A 22186-nucleotide genomic window follows, 5' to 3' on the forward strand; every position below is an offset into this window, starting at 1 on the left:
CTCCTCATTCCGTCATGCTGGAAGTCAGTCTCTCAACCACTCTTTACATTTTACTGTAATTAGAATTATTACTGCAGCTAAAAAGCAGATCTATGGAGGTGAAAATATTACTGTGGGGGCACCTGGGTGGCTCAGTGGGTTAAGGCCTCTGCCTTCAGCTCAGGTCATGATCCCAGGGTCCTGGAATCGAGCCCCACGTCGGGCTCTCTGCTCGGCAGTGAGCCTGCTTCCTCCTCTCTCTCTCTCTGCCTGCCTCTCTGCCTACTTGTGATCTCTATCTGTCAAATAAATAAATAAAATCTTTAAAAAAAAAAAAAAGAAAGAAAATATTACTGTGAAATGTTGTTTTTGAAGAAAAATGTTTGGTTTTGTTTTCTGAGGAAAAAAAAGAGATGACTAAAGGTATGACCTTAAATGATTATTTCATTAGGTTAAATTAAGAAATCTCCTTTCTTGGGACACCTGGGTGGCTCAGTCAGTTAAGCATCTGCCTTTGGCTCAGGTCATGATCCCAGGGTCCTGAGGTGGAGTCCTGCATCGGGCTCCCTGCTCAGCAGGGAGCCTGCTTCTCTCTCTCCCTCTGCCTGCTGCTCCCCTGGCTTGTGTGTTCTCTCTCTCTCTCTCCGACAAATAAATAAATTAAATTTTTTTAAAAAAGAAGAAATCTCATTTCTCAGAAGCAGCACATAGGGCTTTGCAACTTGACTCCTTCACACACACAAGAGAAATGAAATGCTACACTAGAAAAGTTAGTCCCAAAGTATTTCAGTCACGATTGAGCATCCCACAGGTGCTTTTTCTGCTCCTTATTTTCCCACCTCTCTATCTTATGTCTCAGCCATAATCATCAGATATGCAGTGGGCATTCTTATAATAGTCTGTTGTCCAAAGGCTTCATCAAAGTCCTCCTATCTGGCCATTTGTCTGTTTTCCTTTCTCTACCATCCCTGACAGACTGAGACCTATCAAGCAAACCACATGGGCTCTGGACACCCTCACAGCCCCGAGGAAGGAAGAGAAGACCTACCTCATGTATCCAGGAATCCAGTCTCATAAGAATTGGAGAAGACTTAGAGATTTCTGTGGGCAAAACCTCTCACGTTCAGATGGGGGAAATTAAGGCTCAGGGAAGATAAGGAGATTATCCCTTCCAGGTGTGCAATAAAGATTATGCTGATATAATAGGCAGAGGACCTTGGAAATTGTCATCAGAATGACTGAAGGTTCAGGCTCAGGGCCCATGACTGGAAGTAACTTCACGAAGATCACACATGATGTCACACATGCTCCAAGAACACTGGACATCAAGGCTCCTGAGATCAATCCCCTGCCCCTTCCCTCTTTCTTACCTTAGCAAAGAAAATCCAGGCTGCACACTGCCCTGGGGCCATAAGGCTTTTCAGCTTCACTGTGCTGAGCATGAGAAAGAATCCTAATAATCCACTGGAAGGAGAAAATATTCTTTTGTTAGTGAGACTTGTCTTCCTGTAGCCAACAGCTATTTTCTCTTACATTTTACCAGTTTCTAATTACTACAGAACCTGTATTTCATCTGGGTTTTCTAGTGATCTCTGCATTTAAAAACCCAGGAAGCTCTAATTTTTTAAGGAGCTATGATAAGAGAGTTCCACTGGGTAGTGGGCAGTGGGGGAGGGAGGGAGAGAGTACAGAAACTTGGGAAGTCTCTGACTAAATCATGAAAGAAGAAAAGCGTGGCGGACGATACCTCCTGCTCCCTTCCATATTATTTCTGGAGCATAGTGCTTGCCAAGGCAGAGCTTCAACTTTTTTCAAGCAAAACAAACTGCCAGAAAAAGACTTCCAAAGCGAAACTCACCATATGGGGACAGAGGGTCTGGACCGATTCCTGGGTTCAAGGTAAGAGAATCTGAAGGGGAGGGCTGGCTCCAGGAGCAAATGTCCCCCAAACCAGGCTAAGCTACGCAGATGTAATCCTTTGGGAATGATGCCTAAGCCCACGTGTGTGACCTGAGAGACCATGCCCCATGGGGAGTTCTAGAGATCGGGAGCAGCAAGGCATTGGCACAGCAGTGGACCAGGAAGTAGTGGCTTGTGCTGGAACCACTTCTGAATGCATCACTGTGTGGTCAAGGACAAAGCGAAGGGCATTCTACCAGAATGGTCACTCTTCCTTGCATTTGGAGGCTTGGCAATTGGGGAAGAGAGTGCAACAGAGAGACGCCATGATAGAGGTTGACTTCCTGTAAATATATGCACCCGGTGGCTTGAGTGTGACTTACTAGAAATCGAAAAGCAAGAGATATGACTGCAGTTGTACCCCAAACCACAGAGGCAGGTCCTATGAGCTCATTTGTACCTCAGGGTTTCAAAAGCCACCCTGTTATCTCACGTTTATTATAGACACAGCTGTGGGCCCCACTCAGGTCATAAGCTCTGAGAGGGCAGGCCCCAATCTTGGGCTTCTTTGTGTTTTCCCCAACAGAGCCAAACATGGTGCCTAGGACACAGATGTTTGACAGGTGTACTCAGAAGAAGGCCGGTTGGAATTAAACACCTGTAAGATCAAATTTCATGGAAATGTGTGCCTTCTCTTCATTACATCAGATTAGTTCACAGCACATTCCTGGGGCAGGACCAAGGACAGGGATGAGGGCTCCCTTGTGTATATTTCAGCCTGTTGGGCCCTGATGACCTGCAAAGTCGGTTCAGATTTGTGTCTGCCATCATGGGAGGCTGGGCAGCTATGCACGAAGATGGTCAGTCATTCACACCCGAAAGGCAAGGAGGTCTAGTGGGTAAGCAGCAGGCTAAAAACTGAGTGACCTGGGCTGTGCCCACTGACCCTCATGACCTTGACTCATCCCTCTCTTGTCCCTTTTCTTCTTGCCTCAGGTTCTGTGTTGAAGCAGGAATAAGCAAAGTGGTCCTCATCCTATCTGAGGGAAATCAGACTTTTCAGAACAGAAAGCCTCCCTAGCCTATCAGCATCCAGGTTTCCTGGCTCTTTCAAAGGTTCTACATGGTGAGAAGGTTCAAACTTCGCCATGAAGATCCGTTCTTGACCCAAAGACAGAGAGCAATGCTGAAGGTGCCCACGGCCACTGTGAGGTTGGCAGTGGAAAATAAGGCGGCCAGCACTCCAGGGCTCCTCCTGCTGGCGTCACCCCTGCCCCAAGGAAGGAAACAACTTTGCAGGAAAAGGGATGTGGAATCTTGCCAGAGGAAGGGCAAGATTCCATGTCCCTTTTCCCCTTAGCACAGACTCTGCTAGAAAGAGCCACTCCCATGCCCAACACACTTGGGAAAGTATCCACGACCCCTTCCCATCCTTTGACTGGTATGTCTGTGAATCATTTCCAAATTACTCATGGGTCCCTCTCTGTCTCCTTCCACATTCAGCTCTTCTACACCTCACCACAGAGGACGACCTTAAAAGCAATGGGAGGATCCCAGAAGTAAAAGATCATGGGCTCCCCATTAATGTGTCTCTGGGTCATGGCTACCACCATCCCCCCAGGCCTCCATGACTCCTTCTGAGTTCCTCCAGGGCCTCTGAAGGTGACAACACTTAGTCTGAGATATGGAAGTAGATGAATCGTAAGATGACAGGAAAACGGATACACACTGCAACCGGGTGGGAGTGGGGAGAACATAATAGTTTCATATCAATTCAAGCAAAGATTCCCAAATCTTTTAAGTAAAACCCTGATTGTTCATGCTGGGTTGTTAGAAAGATGCAGATTAAAAGGGGCAGAAATTGGGGCACCTGGGTGGCTCAGCGGGTTAAGCCGCTGCCTTCGGCTCGGGTCATGATCTCAGGGTCCTGGGATCGAGCCCCGCATCGGGCTCTCTGCTCAGTGGGGAGCCTGCTTCTTCCTCTCTCTCTGCCTGCCTCTCTGCCTACTTGTGATCTCTCTCTGTCAAATGAATAAATAAAATCTTTAAAAAAAAATAAAATAAAAGGGGCAGAAATGGGGCCAGACTATCACCCCACAAAGCCAGCATCGCCGGGCTAGGAACCGTGTTGCTGTTTCAATGAACCACATGGTGGTTGCCCTCCCCTCTGCACTGTGTTTGCTGGTGCTGCCAGAAGACCGGACCCAGAGAGAAACAAGTCCACGGACATGGGAGCAGCACGAACACTCACGCCACCTGAGCCCAGCTAAAGGGCAGCTGACAAGGTCTGACCAAACTGATTTGGAACTGGGAAGATGAATTCTGTCAGTATTTTCCTGAAAGTTAGCTGAGGATGACAAATAAGTCATTCTGAGGCTCAAAGGCAAAAGCAAACTGTACAATATTGATTTTTGTTGTTGTTGTTCTAACACACCCCTATCAGAAACAGGACGTAGCTGCACACCAGCTCCTGGTCTCTGCAAGGAATCACTGCCTCACAAGGTACAACCTTTTACATGTGAAGTGGTCTAGCTTAGCCATCGCTCATGGTCTATGGACATTTGAGCTAATTACAGTCAAGCTGAGAAGGACAGTAACGGCCATCATCTCCCGGGCCAGGCGAGGTGCTCAGGGCTTACTCGCCTTATTTAGTATATGCGATCACCTGGAGTGATACTATCTTTCCACTTTACAGATGAGGAAACTCAGCCAAGGCTTGAGAGAATGACAGCTCACCCAAAGAACAAACACACTAGCAAGCAGCAAGGCTGGCACCCAACCCAACACTGGGCTTCCCACCCCAGCAGAACCCATACCGCATGGCTATCCAGCCTTTCCATTTCTCAGCAGAAGAAAGTCAGGCAACATGGGACTCATGGCAAAAAAGTAGGGAGAGGGCGGGTCTGAACTCCATCTATACGTACCCATCCCACTGGGATGTACCACCCAAGGCCACGTAGTAAGGGTCACTTTGTCATCTAGATGTCTCCTAGTCACTGGCTTCCAAAACCTGTTTCTCAGGGTCTTAGGATTCAGTCAAGGTTTTGGGGAGGCCGCCCTTTAGGGACAAGGCGAGGGCCACAGAGGAAGCTGAGCGGGTGTAATTCTGGCCCCAAATCCTCCCTTGAACTGAATCTGATGCATCATTTTATACACTGAAGTGCTGTTTAGGAATGGCTTGTGGAAAGAAAAACAGTGCAGGGTTCTCAGCTCTTCTGCAAGTTTGGAAAGCACTGCTCTGGCCAAGGAACTTCCACAGAACACAGGTCCTCCAGGCCCCAATCCGGCCCTGAGCACCTAAGGATGTTGATGACAACCCGTGGATGACTGAGTGGGCTGCTTCCTGCCTGGCCACTGCTCTCTTCTGCCCCTCATCTGGATAACTGGCTGTGACCCTGGACTTGACGAAGATACCACTAGTACAACCCCAGACAAATTAATAGGGCCAGGGGGTTATGCGTTAAGCTTACCTGGCACAGCAGCTGCCATGGAATCTGTAGAAATACAGGAACGGGAAGTCCGGGACGCTGAAGAGGTCACCTGAGAGTCACAGCAAGGGTGAGACAATGGCCCCCCCACACCCTACCCCCAGTTGCCCCGGGACACACAGGTGAGGTCTTTAGCACAGCAGCCATCGGAGCACTGAGCCGCCCGGCACTGAATTCCCTCTGCCATTCCCAGTGTTTCTGTGTTAATGGCTTAAATCATCTTAAAATAAGAGCGTGATGATCTTAACGTCCGTTTAGCATGAGTTTGCCCTGCGTGGGCCCGTACGCTAAAGGCTCTACGTACAGCATCTCTTTCAGTCCTTGCAATAACTCTCTGGTGTTCCAGGCTCCCCATTCAGTTGGTGGTCAGAGAAGTTAAGGATGTGTCTAGGACTGCTCAACTCTTGAACCGGGAAGCCAAAACGTGCACCCAGTCACTCCAAACCCTAGTCTTTCCTCATCACCTGGTGGCCATCCCTGCCCAAGGCAGAGTGTAGGACGAAAAGAATCTTTAAAAAAAAAAAAAAAAAAAAAAAATTGGTCTATTCTTTTCTGCCTTATGTCTAAAAAAAGATTGGGAATGCATGCCTCTGACATCTTTTTCTCATTCTGTGTTTAATTACTGCACAGACGGCAGAGGGGCCAGACCAACCGTGCTTACTCATTCGGGTTTAAGGTCCAAAGGGTACATTTATTTCTAGTGAAGTAAGTTCATTCTTTTAGTTCCACTTGGTGCAAGAGGAAATAATCACACATATTGGCCGCTTCCCTCTCTGGAATGTGAACTTGGTCACAAACAAGAAGTCAGGAGATTAAAAAAGCAGAAAGCCTTCCAAAAATGTCCAGAGAAAAGGAATTAAGCCTTTCCACAGCAGAGAGCCTCATCCTCCCGGGGCTGGAGTTTCTGAGACTCGAGAGGAGCCAAGACCTTCAGACCCCCGGGCCTCGGTCTGTCGCTCAGATTTGGATGGAGCGGAGCAAGAAAGGCAATCTTCCTAAGGACACAGCGCATTAGGTGCTCAGTGTAACAACTTAGAGACAGTCATTCGTTCACTGCTGCACTTAAATCAAGAGTTTCAGAACAAGACACAAGGGGCTGCTACACTTCCTTAGAGACTGAACTGATTTCAAATAATTCAACCACTGCTTGGGAAGGAAAGTCCTGAATTCCGTTTCCCTAGAGGGTTTTTTTTTGTTTTTGTTTTTTTATCACCACTATGGTTTTGTTGTTTTGTTTCGTTTGTACATATGTGTGTGTGCTTAACGACAAAGGGGAGGGTCTTCTGGGATCTGGTTTTTGTGCAGCCCAACAAGAGGTTCAGAGCACTCGCTTTCTTCCTACCACGACTCCCCTGAAGGCTTCCATGGTCCCTGTGGCCGGCGCTGGTGGAGGGGCTTTGCAAATGACATCATCGGGCTCGGGGTGTGAAGAGCATGATTTCTGTGGGAGGCCTTTTCCACGCAGAAGCGACAGCGAGGCAACTGGGGGCACCCAAGCCCCAGAGGGCGGCCAGAGCATCCCTGTGCAGGCGGGCAAAGCGACAGTCCATGCAGGGCTTTGCTCTGTCTCTCTGGCAGCTATGGTTCTTGGCCCCCTTCCAGCTTCCCTTTCAGTGTGAGGGACATGGCAGTGCAGTCGTGTGGTGATGAGGAAGGGCGGAGAGGAGATAAGCTGAGTGCAGGGCCTCGAGACTCCTCGGGCGCTGCTTCTCTTGGCACCCAGGCTCCCATCGGCACGGGGTTCGCTGTGCACTGGCAGCCTGCCCAGCCCCTACTCCCCTCATACCCATGGTGTTAGGACCAACCCCGGCCTCGGCGGAGCGCTACTGAACCAGCAGCTCCTGAAAGCACCCAACTCCCCTTGCTTCCTCTGCAGAGAATGCTCCCCTTTCTAATTGGCTCTGCTGGTCCTTAATTTCAAATGTGCCCCAAATGCTTCCCCTCTGATGCCATCAGCCTGGCTCCTCCTTTCCCCCAGTTCTTCAACAAGCAGGAGACACACCACCTCCACCCAGCAGATGTTAATGACCGCGCTACAGAGGGCCCTGATGATGAGGCAGTGTGGGGCTGGCCAGCTCAAACTCGTGACAACAACCTCCAGGGACCTGGAAAATTGGTAAAGGTGCTCAAAAGACAACGCCCCTGCACCAGCTATCGTGGAAGGCACAATTTCAGCATAAATTATGTAGCATATTCGTTTCAGGTGGACAGATAGTGACCAAACACTTCCAGACACTGCCCGGTGCTCGTCACGGCATGACCCAGTGCTTTTGTGGGCCACGGTTAAAATTCTGCTGACTTCAGACTGAGGGAGTGAATCCAATTTCTCTGATGATCAGAGCATGAAACAGCCACAGGGAAAAGTGTGGTTCCATCTTACCACATTCAAGACTAACAGATATTTGAACATCAAGAGAACTTCCTCTCACCAGATTTTAGCCCTGGGAACCGGCAGGAAAATGGAAGGTCGGGTCCAAGAAGTAATTAGTGCTACTTGCTTTGTCTCACACATAAGCAATAGGTACACCAGGCAACAAGGTCATTTCTGGGTCCGGTTCCTGTGGGTCTCTCTGCTCTCTGGGCTCTTGAAATCCTCCCTCTTGAACACACAACAGAGGGGGCCTGACACAAAGACGAAATGCAAACTTTCAAACAGAAGAAGAACTTCTCTTCTCCACTAGTGCTTAAAATGGTCCAAGGGGAAGCAAGGTTCTTGAAGCCTCTGAGTGAATCATGAGGTTGAATGACAAGAGGGGAAGGTGGATTCCATCCACCAAGGAGCAAACGCAGTACCCGAAGGGGGCAATGTGGCAGGGTCTGCACTCCAGATAAAGAAAACCATCTACCTGATCCCTACCACCGTCTCCCAGTGCACTCGCAAGGTTGGGACCCAAAGGGCCATATCTGCAACTACAGAAGCACTCTCTTTCCAGGCACTCGGGAATGAGTGAGAAGGGTAGCTCGGTCAAGAGCATTATCAAGAGACCAAGCAGACTAGCTAAAATAAGACTAAACACCAAATATTAGCAACAATGTGAAGGAACTGGAACTCTCTGACACTGCTGAGTAGGAGTGTAAAATGGTAGAAACACTTCAGAAAACTGGCACTCTCTTAAAAGTTAAATGTACATCTATTCTAAGACATAGAAATTCTATTCCTAGGTATTTATCCAAGAGACATGAAAATATAAGTCCACAAAAATGTCTTGTATAAGAACGTCCGTGGGGGGAAGGCACCTGGCTGGCTCAGTAGGGAGAATGTGTGACTTGATCTCAGGGTTGTAGGTTCGAGTCCCACATTGGGTGTACAGATTACTTAAAAATAAAATCTTTAAAAAGAAATTGAAACAAGAGTGTTCATGGAAGCTTTATTCATAATAGCCAAAAACCGGAAACCGTGCAAGCGAGCATCAGCAGGCAGATGGATAAACAAAAGGCATGATGTTCACACACTAGCGCCCTCCTCAGTAATAAAAGGGAATCAGTTAGTGAAACGTACACAACCTAGATAAATCTCAGAATGCTACACTGAAGAAAGAGCCAGACACAAAGGAACACTCTCTGTGTGTTTCCATTTATATGAGGCTCTGGGATAAACAGAAATCAGATCCGTGGTGGCTTGGGTGGTGGCAATGAGGAAGGGGCAGGAGGAAACCTTCTATAGTAACAGAAATGCTCTATATCTTCATGGGAGTATAAGCTACACAGGTGTATACCTTTGTCAAAGTTGATCGACATAAGATAGGTGCATTTCATATACATAAATTATACCTCAATATTTTTTTGAGAGAGATAGTGTGCACAGGCAAGCAGGGTAGGGGTGGGGCACAGGAAGAGGTAGAAAGAGAATCTGAAGCTGACTCCATGCTCAGTGTGGAGCCTGACACGGAACTCGATCTTGCGACCCTGAGATCATGACCTGAGCTGAAACCAAGAGTTGGACACTTAACCAGCTGAGCCACCCTGGCGTCCCTATACCTCAATTTTTTAATGCTTCAAAAGTACTACTAAATAATTAAGATACAAGTGAAAAAAAGAAGAGGTGAAAAGAAACAGAAAGGAACAAAGCCCTGCTTTAAAATATTAGCAACTGTGGGGCACCTGGTGGGCTCAGAGCATGTAACTCCTGATCTCGGGGTTGTGAATTTGAACCCCACATTGGGTGTAGAGATTACTTAAATAAATAAAACTTTAAAAATTTTTAAAAAATAAAAGTGCCACCAACTGTTAACAGATCCTTTGTAAAAACACTGCACCCACGAGCCCTGAGGGCTTACTGTGTCTTAACTGGTGCAGGTGTGGGGACTCAGGGATATGCTTTCCCTGATACTCAGGCCCTGCTGGGGACATTCTAGATGGAAAGTGTAATAACCAGGTGGTAAAGAATAAAGGATCGCTCTAACTTAAGAACAGGCTAGACTACCCATGGGTCCAATGAGAAAGGTAACAAATTAGAAGGAACTAGAGCTGTCCCACCACAGCAGTCCTTGAATACTTCTGGAGGCGAGAGATTTTCCTCCAGTGTTTTATTTGCTTAAATTTTGTAATCAGTTGTATACTGCTATGAGAAAACATTATCAGGACCCATCAAAGAGTTGAGGGTAATTGACCTAGGTTTATAAAGCTGAGAAAATAGGGGTGCCTGGGTGGCTCAGTGGGTTAAAGCCTCTGCCTTCGGCTCAGGTCGTGATCCCAGGGTCCTGGGATCGAGCCCCGCATTGGGCTCTCTACTCAGTGGGGAGCCTGCTTCCTCCTCTCTCTCTCTCTCTCTCTGCCTGCCTCTCCGCCTACTTGGGACCTCTCTCTCTGTGTCAAATAAAATCTTTAAAAATAAATAAATAAATTAATAAAAGCTGAGAAAATGGACTCCCCAGTACTCTTTTAGATTCTGAGAGTCCATCATCTCAAATTTCTACCTTAATTATCTATCTGCCTTAGTGATCCACTCTACCCAACAAATACAACCATTTTACTGTTCTTGAGTGCTTTTTGAAGCAAAAAGCCACTGCTTACAGTTGCTCAGGTTGTGCACTGCACAACCTCAAAGCAGAGCACTATTTAGCTAGACCAAGATTGTTATGTGGCAGCCCTGAGAGTTTCTAAAAGTTAAAGTTAATCAAAATCTAGACAATCTCTTTTCAGGTGGATTTCACAAGTAGCTTCCCTATTCTAGTCAGGATTGTTTTGCTACTCAATATTCCTGATCCAAGCAAGCCCATAAGGACCAGCCCGTTGATAGTAAGGTTTCAAGTCATTGGCACCCCGCTGACCAGAGGCAAAAAGAAAAACACTGATATATGTCTTTAAGGCCCCTTGGCGTATAATTTCTAGAAGTTCTAAGAAAACAACAAATGGGATCACAGTGACCACACACAGAGCACCTTCATACACAAAGGAGTAGGTGAAATTTTACAGTGTTTCCTTGGGATGCTCGTGGGTTAGAAGCTGGACTTGGTGTTGGGATAGATGGAAATCTTCAGCTTCTTCTGGAAGGCAGCCACCAGCTTGTACAGAACCCCATACCCACCTTCGCCAGGGCCTCAAAGGAGGTCAAAGCAGGTCCAATACTGGACCCTGCTATTGAGGCCTGAAGGCCTCCTGAACCCTACAGCTTTGGGGCATCCTTTCACTGGGGAGCCTCAGCCACCTACAGCAAGAGGCCAAGCAAGAAGCCAAGACCACCTCGTCTGTTGCTACCAGAGTCACAGCTGGTCTTACAGGCCTGCAAGATCCTTCTCAGGAGACTGGCTTTCTTCACCTGGCCTCTTCAGAGACAATCCCCTCAGCCATCTGAAAAACTGCAACACAGCAAACCTGCATCCAGGAGTCCCTCCAGAGAAGTGTGCCCAGTCTCTCTGATGAATCCCACAGGATTTACAACTCCCTGAGCTGCCCACCACAGACCCATCAATCATTCACCAGACAAGTGATCAAAGCCTGCAGAAGGAATGGGACTAAGCATCTGATGTCCATGCTTTTTTTTTTTTTTTTAAATATAATCTGGAGGAAAATTAATCTTTGCAAATATCTTTTTCTGGCATAACTGAGTTTCAAACAGGTTCTCAAAATAAGAGTGATTTGTTTTTTAGCCCCTATACTTTTTTTTTTTTTGAGAGAGAGAAAGAGTGAAGAGGGAGCAGAGAGAGAGAAGGAAAGAGAGAATCTTAAGCAGGCTCCATGTTCAGCTTGGAGGGCAATGCAGAACTCAATCTCACAACTCTGTGATCATGACCTGAGCCAAAATCAAGAATCAGATCCCTAACCAACAAGTCACACAGGAGCCCCATAAACCCCATACATTTTTTAAAATTCAGTGGTTTGGGGGCACCTGGGTGGCTCAGTTGTTGAGCAGCTGCCTTCGGCTCATGTCATGATCTCAGGGTCCTAGGATCAAGCCCCCCATCAGGCTCCCTGCTCAGCGGGAAGCCTGCGTCTCCCTCTCCCACCCTACTGCTTGTTCTTTCTCATGCTGTGTCTCTGTCAAATAAAGAAATAAAATCATTTTTAAAAATTCAGTAGTTTTTAGAATATTATCCGAGTTGTACAACCATCACCACTACCGAATTCCAGAACATTTCATCACCTCAAAAAGAATCTGGGGCCTATCTTAAATTACTCTTCTGCCCAGGCCATTCTATGACCATAGGCTGTTGACCACTTTGTGTGCCCAGAGAGTATATCCTTGCACTAACCTAAAAGTTTAGCAGTAACTCAAGGTGAAATGTGGGAATGGTGGCCAAACTGTATAAACTATTACTAGCATCCCTGTGCTCAGAAACTGGTAGACAAATGCCCCTCAAACCAAGAGAAGCCTGGGTGGCTCAGTCGGTTTAGTGTCTGATTCTTGATTTCCGCTCAGGTCATGATCTCAGGGTTGTGAGTTCAAGCCCCACATTAGGCTCTGCGCTGAGCCTGGAGCCTGCTTAAGATTCTCTCTCTCCTTCTCCCTCTGCTCCCTGGCCCCTCACATGTGTGCATGCACAGACATTCTCTCTCTCTCAAAAACAGAACAAAGTAAAAACAAAATCCAAGAGAAGCTCTCACAGGAAATTTAAAAAAATCGTATTTAAGTATTCACTCACTCAGGAGACTTTCTAATAAACCACAGGATCCCTGAAAAAAGAAGCATTTAAAAAGAAAAACCTGGGAGATGGGTCAGGACCTAAATTCCAGTCTTTCTCGGTTATTCGCCTCCCCTGCTCCACCTTGGCCACATCCCTTAACTGCTCCGGGCTTCAAGTTCCCAATTTGCAAAAGGAGGTGGCAACACGGATAATCACTAAGACTCCTTCCAGCTCTGAGAATCATGAGTAACAAACGAACGAGCATCACCTCTTAGTCGAAAGGCAGAGTGATTTCTTTACGTGAGAATTAGTCACCCAAGTCCACCACTAATTTCACAGGGAGCAAATGAGCATGCAGCTCGAGGAGAACCAGAGAACTTTCCAAAGGCTTTGACCAAAACCGCTTTGCAAGGGGGAGGGTGCTTCGGGGGCTTGTGAGTATCTCTTGGATGGCAACCTCCTGACGGCATGAAAGAATGACAGGAGGCACGCGCCAAGGCATAGAAGCTATGGCACAGGTGAGGGGAAATGGGTAGGGTTCACATCATGGGTTTCATATGATTTTTGTTTTGCTAAGGGATAGGTTTTCAACACGAGTGTGCAGAGGGCACTCAACAGCAAACCTCATAGTCGGGAGACAGCCCCAGGCTGGGGGAATGGGCAGAAAACAGTAGGTGTGCATCACGGTGGGAAAGTATGGAGTAAGGCTCTGAGAAAAGAAATTCGAGGTATACTCATGAGACACAGGTTCAGATGGGTCAGATACGACCAAGAAACACTGCGTCGCTACTGACAGTTTCCTTGGGAGACTAGTTCAAATAATCTGAAACAGCTAAAGGCACCAGCAGAAAGCTGTCATCGTTTTGGGCACAACGGGAGCTAGAAAGGGCTTTAGAAATAAGCCAGTTCACCTTTCTCATTTTAACTGAGACTCTGAGGGCTTGGGAAATGCCTTAAGCCCCAGCAAACGGCCAACAGACATTGATTGGATTGGGTTGAAGGAGCCTGACTGATGAAATGTGCATTTCCAGCCATACGCACGCGGATACTATTTTGTGACATTTGGCATCAACTTCAAAACCTTTCAGAGTAAAAAACCACAATGGAACAGAGTATTGTAGGCGATTCCTGAATCAGGGAAACAATTGTAAAATAACCAAGGCAGCCAACAGGGCAAAGGTAAGCTTTAAAATTTGACTTCCTTCTTCTGCAATGATGACTATCGTATGATTGCGTATGATAAAAATGTACGAAAGGATGTCAGTCGGCTGTAGGGTGAATCTGAAATTTTCCACCAAATCCTTTCCCACTAGGACTGAGGCAATTCTGGATGTTTAAAGAAGGAACTTTAGAAAAAGAGAACTTGAGCACTAGTTTATCCAGCAGATAACAAGCCTGTCTGGACAGCTGAGGCTGTATCAGATGAAAACACAGACGACAAAATTCAAGAAGGGGTAAGAATAAATTCATGGGCAATGGATCCACAAGGGGTCATTGAGACCAGTTTCCAGCATGTGGGCCATGCCTAACGCCGGAGCTCCCATCCTGGCAGGCAAACCGCGCTCTCTCACAGAATCTCCCTCAGAGATACAACCGGGTCACAGAGCTGGTTGAATGGGCCACAGAAAACAAACTGACTTACCTGTAGGATGAGATGCAAGTCCCAGAAGCACCACGCTGAAAACAGAAGAGCAGAGCAGTAAGAAGTCTTCCCCCAGCACCGAGAAAACAGCAACATGCATTTCCGCCCATTCTGCTCAGAAACAGTGAAATCTGCCTAAAAGCTGATTATCTGCAGAGAATGGTCTCACTCATCAGTGAGAGGGTGAGATCTCCTGAGATGCCTCGGTTTTGGGCAAGGGGGCTGACCACACCCCACTCCAAGGCCAGCCGTGTAGCCGTTATCACCATGCTCACCTAATCTGCCAAGAGTATGTGTAAGTTCAACAAAGCAGACTCTCAATTATAGATTGGCTGCAATAGAAAAACTAGCTGTTGAGCATGAGGTATGTGTGTTTACCATAAAATTAGTTCTGTAGAAGATAAGCTAGATTTCCCACAGAATGATCCATCTCACCCACCATGTGCCTAGAAACTACCTGGACTGATGGGCAATAGAAGCCGAAAAGGATGAAGAGGAGGAGGAGTGTTCCTCTGACACTGGCCCTATTGGTCCTTGGCATTCTCCCATCTTCTTCTCTGGAAGCTTCTCTGTCTCCCAGGAAGCACCCGCCCACTGCACCTTCACACTGCCCCGGGTCACCCCAGGGTCACCTTCTTCCATCACAATACCATGCTGCCTGGCCAACTATCTGGCTAGAGGTTAGGAATACAACTTTTTATCCAAGGATAGGAGGGAATTTTTAAAAATTTTAATGCCAGATAACCTACACTGGTCCTTATGCTGACTGGACATCAGAATAGCCAACACCCTGGCTAGGCTCTCTAAGGGCAAGATCCGGGCATCAGCTGTTTTCCTCCATTACACCCCTGGGTGCGCTCAAGGGCACCAGGATGGAGAACCATCAAAGTCTCTAGTCGGTGACATTATAGGCAGTGTGGAGGACAGTTTGAACAGGGAAGCCACTGTTAGTATGAAAGAGCTGCCTCCTCTCTACCCCGGGATTAATTCCTTGCACCAATTTCTCAATTTTCTCAATTTCTTCCTTTGTTCTGCCCCTAAAGTGCAGGTTCTCTGATGGCTCAGAGGAGGGGCGCCATGCAAAGAGGCAGGAGGAGAGGAGGGTCAGGAGAAAGGCAGTGAGAATGTTGGGTCATTCAGAAGTCGTGGGTTTGTTAGACAGGCCTTACATGTAGCTGCAAAACACACACACACTACAGGGAGTGGGCCCTGCGAAGAAATGTCCCCTTAGCCTTACAGACTTCAGCACCTATGGGGAAAGGCATGGCCTTCTGAACTCTGGAGCCAGAAAAAGGTTCCTCTTGCCTGGTCTACGGATAGAACTACAATTTGGTTTTCTCAACTTCTAGTCATCTCACAAATTATTTAGCTTGCCTCTCTGGTAGGCACCCTGGCTCAGAACTCTCTAATCAAAATATTATTGGGAACTAAAAATCCGTTAGCTCTAGAAAGATAGGAGTTGTTTCTTGAAAACGTAAGTTATATTTTACCTGAACATATAGTTTAAGTACTGCTGGTCAATGTCACTAAGGAGTTAGAAAAAAAAAAAAAGAGAGATAAGACATGTAAAATAACAGAAGTGTTTTACATACACAAAAGCGGCATTATATTCTAGTAAATTATATCTATGGTTAAATTTCTACATTTAAAAATTGTCAATAAATTGTATGAGGTATACTTTATATTCAAAACTTGTTCCTGGCTTGTTTTTAAAAAAACACTTCCTAGTTAATAGTTATTACAAACATTTTCACCTGTGACAGATTATCTCCTACATGTACATTTCCCACTGTGAAAGGAGAGTCAAGTCTCTCAGGCCATTGCCTGGCTCCCAGGGCCACCATATTTGACAGATAAAAATACAGGACACCCAAATAAATCTGAATCTCATATAAAGAATCCCGTTCAAGTATATTCCAAATATTGCATGGGCCATAGTTACACTAAAAAAAGGAATCACTACTTCCCTGAAATTCAAATTTAACTGGGCATTCTATATTTTATCTGGCAACTTTGCTGGCTTTTTGCTACAGAAGCCCTTCACTAAAAGAACAAAAGGTGTTCTAAGGACTGAAAGTCACAGCCTCTGAGAGTATAATCTTCTCCCAGGGGTCCTTCTGGTGGCCTCAAAAACCAGAGGCCAGGGGGCCAGTCCGGGGCCTCTGAATCTCCCAGCTGCAGGCCAACCCATGCCGGGACTCCTCTCTCTTTTCATTGACATTTGTCTGTCGTCTGGTGAATTGACTGAGCAACAGAACTCTCATTTTACCCCAGCACAGAGCTCAGGCCTGGGGGAACTTCTGGGTCTGAATGAAGTCAAGTTAGGAAGGGGCTGAAGAAACAGAAAAAAGAGTTGGCCTCCGAGCTGGAAGAAGTAAACTGGGGCCCCAAAGCAGCGGGTCATGTAATTTTTATAAAAATATCATCTGAACAGCTGCCCCTGCAGGAAGAGGCCAGGGCCTCCCCTGCTCTTCACCCACTGCTGACGGTGGGTAGGATCAGGTGCTGGTGGTGCCCGCATGCAAGGGCCCAACAGCAGGAGAAATGGCCCTGGAGGCCCCCGGCTGCTGTGCAGAGTCTCCAGCTGAACAGAACAAGCTCACGACACCATGGGTCTCACCCCTTTGCTTGAACCGAACAACCCACCACACAGGAAAAGGTTTACCTGAGCGCACTGGGTTGCCGGGCCTTCTGAAATATCTTATATGCCCCTGAAAACGAAGCGGCGCGTGTTACTGGCACAGGACATTCTGTGTAAGGGGCTGCCCACACCCGCCGGGAAGCACGAAAACCACAAGGGCGAGGGCAGCTCTTCCCGAGAGGGTCACCCCCACCCCACCGACAGGGGGCAGCACCACCGCCCTTGGGGGGAGCCCAGGATGCCAGTACAGTAATCCCCTGTGATGACTGCTCAGTACAGAGAGGGCTGGGCAGGGAGGGCTCGTGATCAGCAGAAGGACACACAGTTCACAGACAGGTTTCAGCTTCCTTTGCAAGGTGCACGGGAGGAAGGGACACGCGGCATTTCTGAACCGTGTGTAGCCAAAGCAGGGCCCTGCTCCCCCTAAGACTCCAGACGGGAAAAACTGAACAGATGACTGGAAATGAAGTCAGATGGCCCTCTTAGTTCCCCTGCTTCCCTCTCTTTGGGTATGCTGCTGAAGGACAGTGTTTCTGACACAAACTTCTGGATCTCTTCTTACCATTTTTAAAGACCAACCAGCGTTTCTCAAGTAGACGTGAGCAAGCAGGCCAGAGCCGTGGTGAGTTAATTAACGTTTGTTGAGAAAAAGACGAGACTATATCAGAAATGGGAATATTTGAGGAAAACTCCCAAACAGGAAAATCAGATAAGAAAATGCCCGTTTAAGTTCAACCTTGACGCCTGCCTTGTCTGTAATCTTCCTATCGTTCAAGGTCTCCGAAAAGTGGATATATCATAAGGTCTAAATAATAAGCCTCAATGATTTAAGTAAGCGTTCTTTTAAAACTTACCTACGCAGAATGAGTGAATTACAGCCCAGAAATATCCACCGGGATCAAACTGTAACACAGGATTTAAAAAATAATAATAATAAAATGGCTACAAGTAGGGACACACGGGACCCAGAGTGGTCATCAGAAACCCTAAATGTCAGTGAATGGCGTCAAGCAAGGCTGCCATGACAGGAATCTGGGGCCTTTGGCCAGTCCATCTTCATTTCTCACCTCGATGCCTATGATATCTTCCTAATAGGGCTCTCTGCCTCCAGCACCCTTTTTCCTGTTCTCCTTCACACGGTGTCGCTAAAAGCCTAATCAGATGGTGTCACCTACTGCTTAAAATCATTCAGTACTTCAGGATAAAATCCAAACTCATGGCACCCAAAGATCTCTAGGACAAGCCCCTGTCAACCCCACCAGTCCCATCTACTGCATGCCCCCCAGAGGAAGAACTTGCACCTCCCCAAGCCCGAATGCTTCCCCTACCAACTCAGCTGAGGAGCACTCCCTCTCTTCTTCCCCTCCTTATTTTCCTCTGTAGAAGTTTATCTCACTTACTACACTCTGTTTCATGTATCATCTGTCTCTTTCTCCACCATCCACTAGCCTGTAAATTCCAGAAGGGCAGGAATTTACAGAGGGGCATGCACATAGTGCTCACTAAAGCTGAATCCCAGAAAGGCAGGACACCTCCACGGCGGTGCCCACACCTGCTTTCTTCTGGCCATCTGTTCCTCACCCTCCAAGATTGAGGTCTAGAGAGCAGAGTCCGGCTCTAGCATCAGAAAGATCCCCACTTACTCACTAGCTGGTGACTTGGGGACCTCGTTACTCTTTAGCTATGCAATGGAGACAGTAAGAGTCCTCCTTGGGCAACTGCGAGATTTTGAATAAAATAAAGCACATGAAGCATTGGCCCAGAGCCTGGCACATAGCTGGCTTCCTGTAATCATGAGTTCTTCCCACTTCCCCGGTCCCCCGAGTCTTAGGTGCCGCATGGCATCCCTATCTCCCCACAACAGAGCCCTGGCCTCCCCATGCTATAATTATCTGTTTCTTGTCTGTCCTCCTCTCCTTTGCTCTGACTAGACTCTGACTTCTGCCTGGATGAGGACAATTCTTCTTTGTGTCCCCAGAGCCTGGCTCAGTGCCTGACACTTGATGGGGACTTAATAACTGCTGGGGGAGAAAAGAGAGAAGACAGACCCACCACAAGATGACTACCGGGGGGAGGGGTGAGGAGGCGGGTCCTCAGGGCCTAATAAAGAAAAACTCAGGGTAACAAAGTGAAAATCACTCTGCAGATGAGGCCCTTGGGATGAAAGGGAAAATCAACATCGCCTCAGTACATGAGGCTAGGGCAATTTGGGTTGGGACTTGTGGGTCCTCCAAGCACAAACAGAGGGCCAATGGCGCCCGCCATGGCCCCCGGAGCCCAGAGCTCCACCGAGCTGCCACAGCCCTGAAGAAAAGGCGAAGGCCTGTGGAAAAGGTATTGACCTGGCCTGGAGGTACCTAGCTTTTGCAGAGGCTGGGATTCTTCTGATTCCCAAAGGAAGGACTAGGAAGTTCTGCTCATACACAGAAGCTTCAGACCATAAAAGACACCTGGAAGGCAAAATGAGTGCACTTGAACTTACCTGGGGGTCATTGAAGGGAAGGCATCCTGCGGCAGCCAGGAGAAAGAGGGCACTGTGCAAAGAGAGATGAAACAGGCAGCTTCACTTTTCAGTATCAAAGGGTTGCCCAGAGAGCATGGGGGCTGAAACACATGGAATGGATCGAGCCTGGGGCCGAGCTGAGACTCCGCCCCGTGCCCTTCCCTCCTCTGAGAACCCCATTACCTGTGCAGTTTTCCACTGCGTGCCCCTCTGGGGACCAGACAGTTCCCTCCCTGGGGCTCAGCTGGCCTCATCCCCAGACATGGGCACTTACTTGCAGGACATTTGCAAAACCACAGCTGACTCACTTGAGAAAAACAGGATGCCCGTGAACCAGGTAATAAGAAATTTTCTAAACCGCAGGTCCCCCCAGATACACAAAAACTGGGTAATCAGACTGCAGTTCTGCCACTTAGGAAAAAGGAAACGCCGTGGAATGCATGTTAAAATCTTTTGTGCTTTACCTTCCCCACATGATCAACCTGAACATCTCCAGTGATGGGACAGGTGTGTTCCATATGCCTCCTGATACGACATACCAAGACGGCCACATCACTCCCGCGGCATTCCTGCCAAATATGCAGAACCCACCTCGTGTGGCCGGCGGCCTGGGGCAGGGGAACCAGTACGGGGAATCCTCAGAGCTGGGACCTCACAGCCCTGGAAGGTCAGCACAACACGGGACACCCTGGGATACAAGGAGGTTCTCCACTCTGGCCTGCCCTCCTTCTACAGCCTGACCAGCTTTGACGGTGCACACACAAAGGGCCTCCAGAAGACTCCAAGGCAGCAGATTGTCAAGGGACTCTGAGGCAAAGGGTGGGGTGAATGGAGGGAGGCAGCTGGAAGGGTTTCTGGGACTTCACAGAATTAGGCAGGTTTTAGGTGGGGAGAGGAGAGGAGAACCGTAATAGGTTTGGTGTCTACCTACAGCAGAAGGCTTTATAGGCTACAGGACGCTTCCCCATCCACAGGCAATGCATGTTAGAGGTCCTCTTACACAGACAGCCCCTTGGGGCTGAGAGGAGATGGGGAACAGCCAGGTGGAAGACATTGCTTGGTTTCCCACCAAACTTGGCCTTGAGCAACACCTGATTATATCAGGTATTAGTGGGTTTTAATGCCTCTCTTTAACACCTGCTAATCTTTTAAACAAGAGGATGAGTCCTGACAGTGTTGTGTTTTTCTTTTTCCAAGTAGCAGCCTGTAATAAAGGCAAAGTAAGAGACTGGATGAAAGCCCAGAAATATTGGAAACAAAAAGTCCTAAATCCATGTGTCAAAGCATTTCTGTTGGTTTTCTATCCTCAGGACTGAGCTTTGGAGCTAGAGCCAAGGAGGCCGGAAGCAGCTAGAGAACAGGGTTACAGGTTAGCACATAACGGGGTGTGGGGACCGGCCCAAGAGTCCAGCCCAGCTCGCGTTTCAGCCGAGGGAACGAGGCACAAAGGGCCATGAAGTCTGCCCTTGGTCACCTTGCTGTGGCCCAAGACCACGACCCAGATCCCTGAACCTGCGGCCAGTGCTTGTCCCACCAAGGGAATCATAGAAACCCAATAAAGTGCAAACATGATTGTAAGCATTTTAAGTCATTTCCCGTGTTTTCCATTTTCCTTCTCCCATCAGTATTGCACAACTCTTAGTGAAGTTTTGGGCATCAGTGACTGAAATCAAGCATGGGTTACTTTCCCCTTAGGAACAGAATATTACAAAACAAAACAACAACAACAAAAAAACAAAAACAGAGAAAGAAAGAAAGAGATAGTAAAATTTAGCATAAGACACAAAACAGGGGTATTTAACTGTTTGTAATAAATTCTGTCAGCTCTCAAATAGGAATCTCTAATCATTTATCATCATTTAAAATCAGGTTAAATCTTCCATTTTAGAGGGCTGTGGGTTGTTGTTGTTGTTGTGTTAACTTACCTACAGATCTTTGCAGGAGAAGTTTTCTGTATGAAAATAAAAGAGACTTATAGTTAGTCTGTATAAATCCTCTTTTTCCCCTTAAAAGAAAATATTCAGATCAAGAGGCAAATAAATGTTGAGTAAGCTTAATGGGGGCTTAAGAGCTGGCTGCACCTTGGTATTTCTGGAGGCTTTTTCTGCTTGGACCACACAAAGGATGACTCAGAGGTCCAGAGCTGAGTCACTTGGGCAAAGAACTCTGGGTGTGTGGTTTTTCTACCCTCACCCGTGGAACTGGGTTTACTCACAAAACCCCAAAACAAGGCCAGGGCCAAGCCTTCAGATATCTTACACACCAAGAAAGGGAGAGAGAGAAATCGATGGAGACCTGTGGAAGAAGAGAAATCAAGCTCTCGTTCAGTTTCTATTCCAGTCTGCCTCCTTACGTTTGCTTTTCATTGATCCAGCCCTGACTCTGAACAGTGCTGTAAGTTCTCTGGGATGACGTACAAATGAAGAAACAGGAAAAAGGAGAAGGGACAGTTGGCTCCATCCCTAGAGAGAGAGAAAGGGCAGATTGGGGAAATCTAAACTTGGCATTTAAAATGCACCGAAATGAAGACATTCTAATGCAGGCCCTACCTTTATTCACTCCTTTTTATTAGTCTTTTTAAAAAATTTTTTATTTATTTAGAGAGTGAGAGCATGAGCAGCAGGTGAGGGGAGTGGCAGAGGGAGAGGGAGAGAGAGAATCTCAAGCTGACTCCATGCCCAGTCCAGAGCCCGATGCGGGGCTCAATCTCACAACCCTGAGATCATGACCTGAGCTGAAACCGAGAGTTGGATCCTCAATCGACTGAATCACCCAGGCGGCCCATCATTTTTATTAGCATTTTACGGGAATTAGTTCTTTGCACTCATGTATAAAGTTATAGCACGAAGAAGCACAGATGTTTCTATATTTGGTAGAGGAAACAACATTAATTCTGGATATTTCAAAAGGATTACTTTGCTAGTTGGGGACAAACTACAGATTTTTTTTTTTTAAAGATTTTATTTATGT

General features: G+C 47.3%; 1 protein-coding gene across 2 annotated transcripts in view; it reads right to left on the reverse strand.

Annotated features, from left to right (window-relative positions):
- LOC111142453 (transmembrane protein 241) overlaps positions 1-22186 on the reverse strand; it is a 117594-nt gene that overhangs the window by 40761 nt on the left and 54647 nt on the right. Inside the window, exons 6-13 of one of the 2 annotated variants that reach the window (XM_022495609.1) lie at positions 21142-21167; positions 19196-19247; positions 17568-17616; positions 16738-16783; positions 15563-15598; positions 14073-14107; positions 5349-5418; positions 1350-1443 (exon numbers count right to left, since the gene is read on the reverse strand). In XM_022495609.1, the coding sequence (XP_022351317.1) occupies positions 1350-1443; positions 5349-5418; positions 14073-14107; positions 15563-15598; positions 16738-16783; positions 17568-17616; positions 19196-19247; positions 21142-21167 (408 nt within the window). Of the gene's footprint in view, positions 1-1342; positions 1444-5348; positions 5419-14072; positions 14108-15562; positions 15599-16737; positions 16784-17567; positions 17617-19195; positions 19248-21141; positions 21168-22186 lie in introns of both variants that reach the window. The other variant, XM_022495608.1, reaches the window with a different exon arrangement.

The sequence above is a fragment of the Enhydra lutris genome, unplaced genomic scaffold (assembly GCF_002288905.1).
Source record: "Enhydra lutris kenyoni isolate GAN:26980312 unplaced genomic scaffold, ASM228890v2 scaffoldscaffold8, whole genome shotgun sequence".
Taxonomy (NCBI): domain Eukaryota; kingdom Metazoa; phylum Chordata; class Mammalia; order Carnivora; family Mustelidae; genus Enhydra; species Enhydra lutris.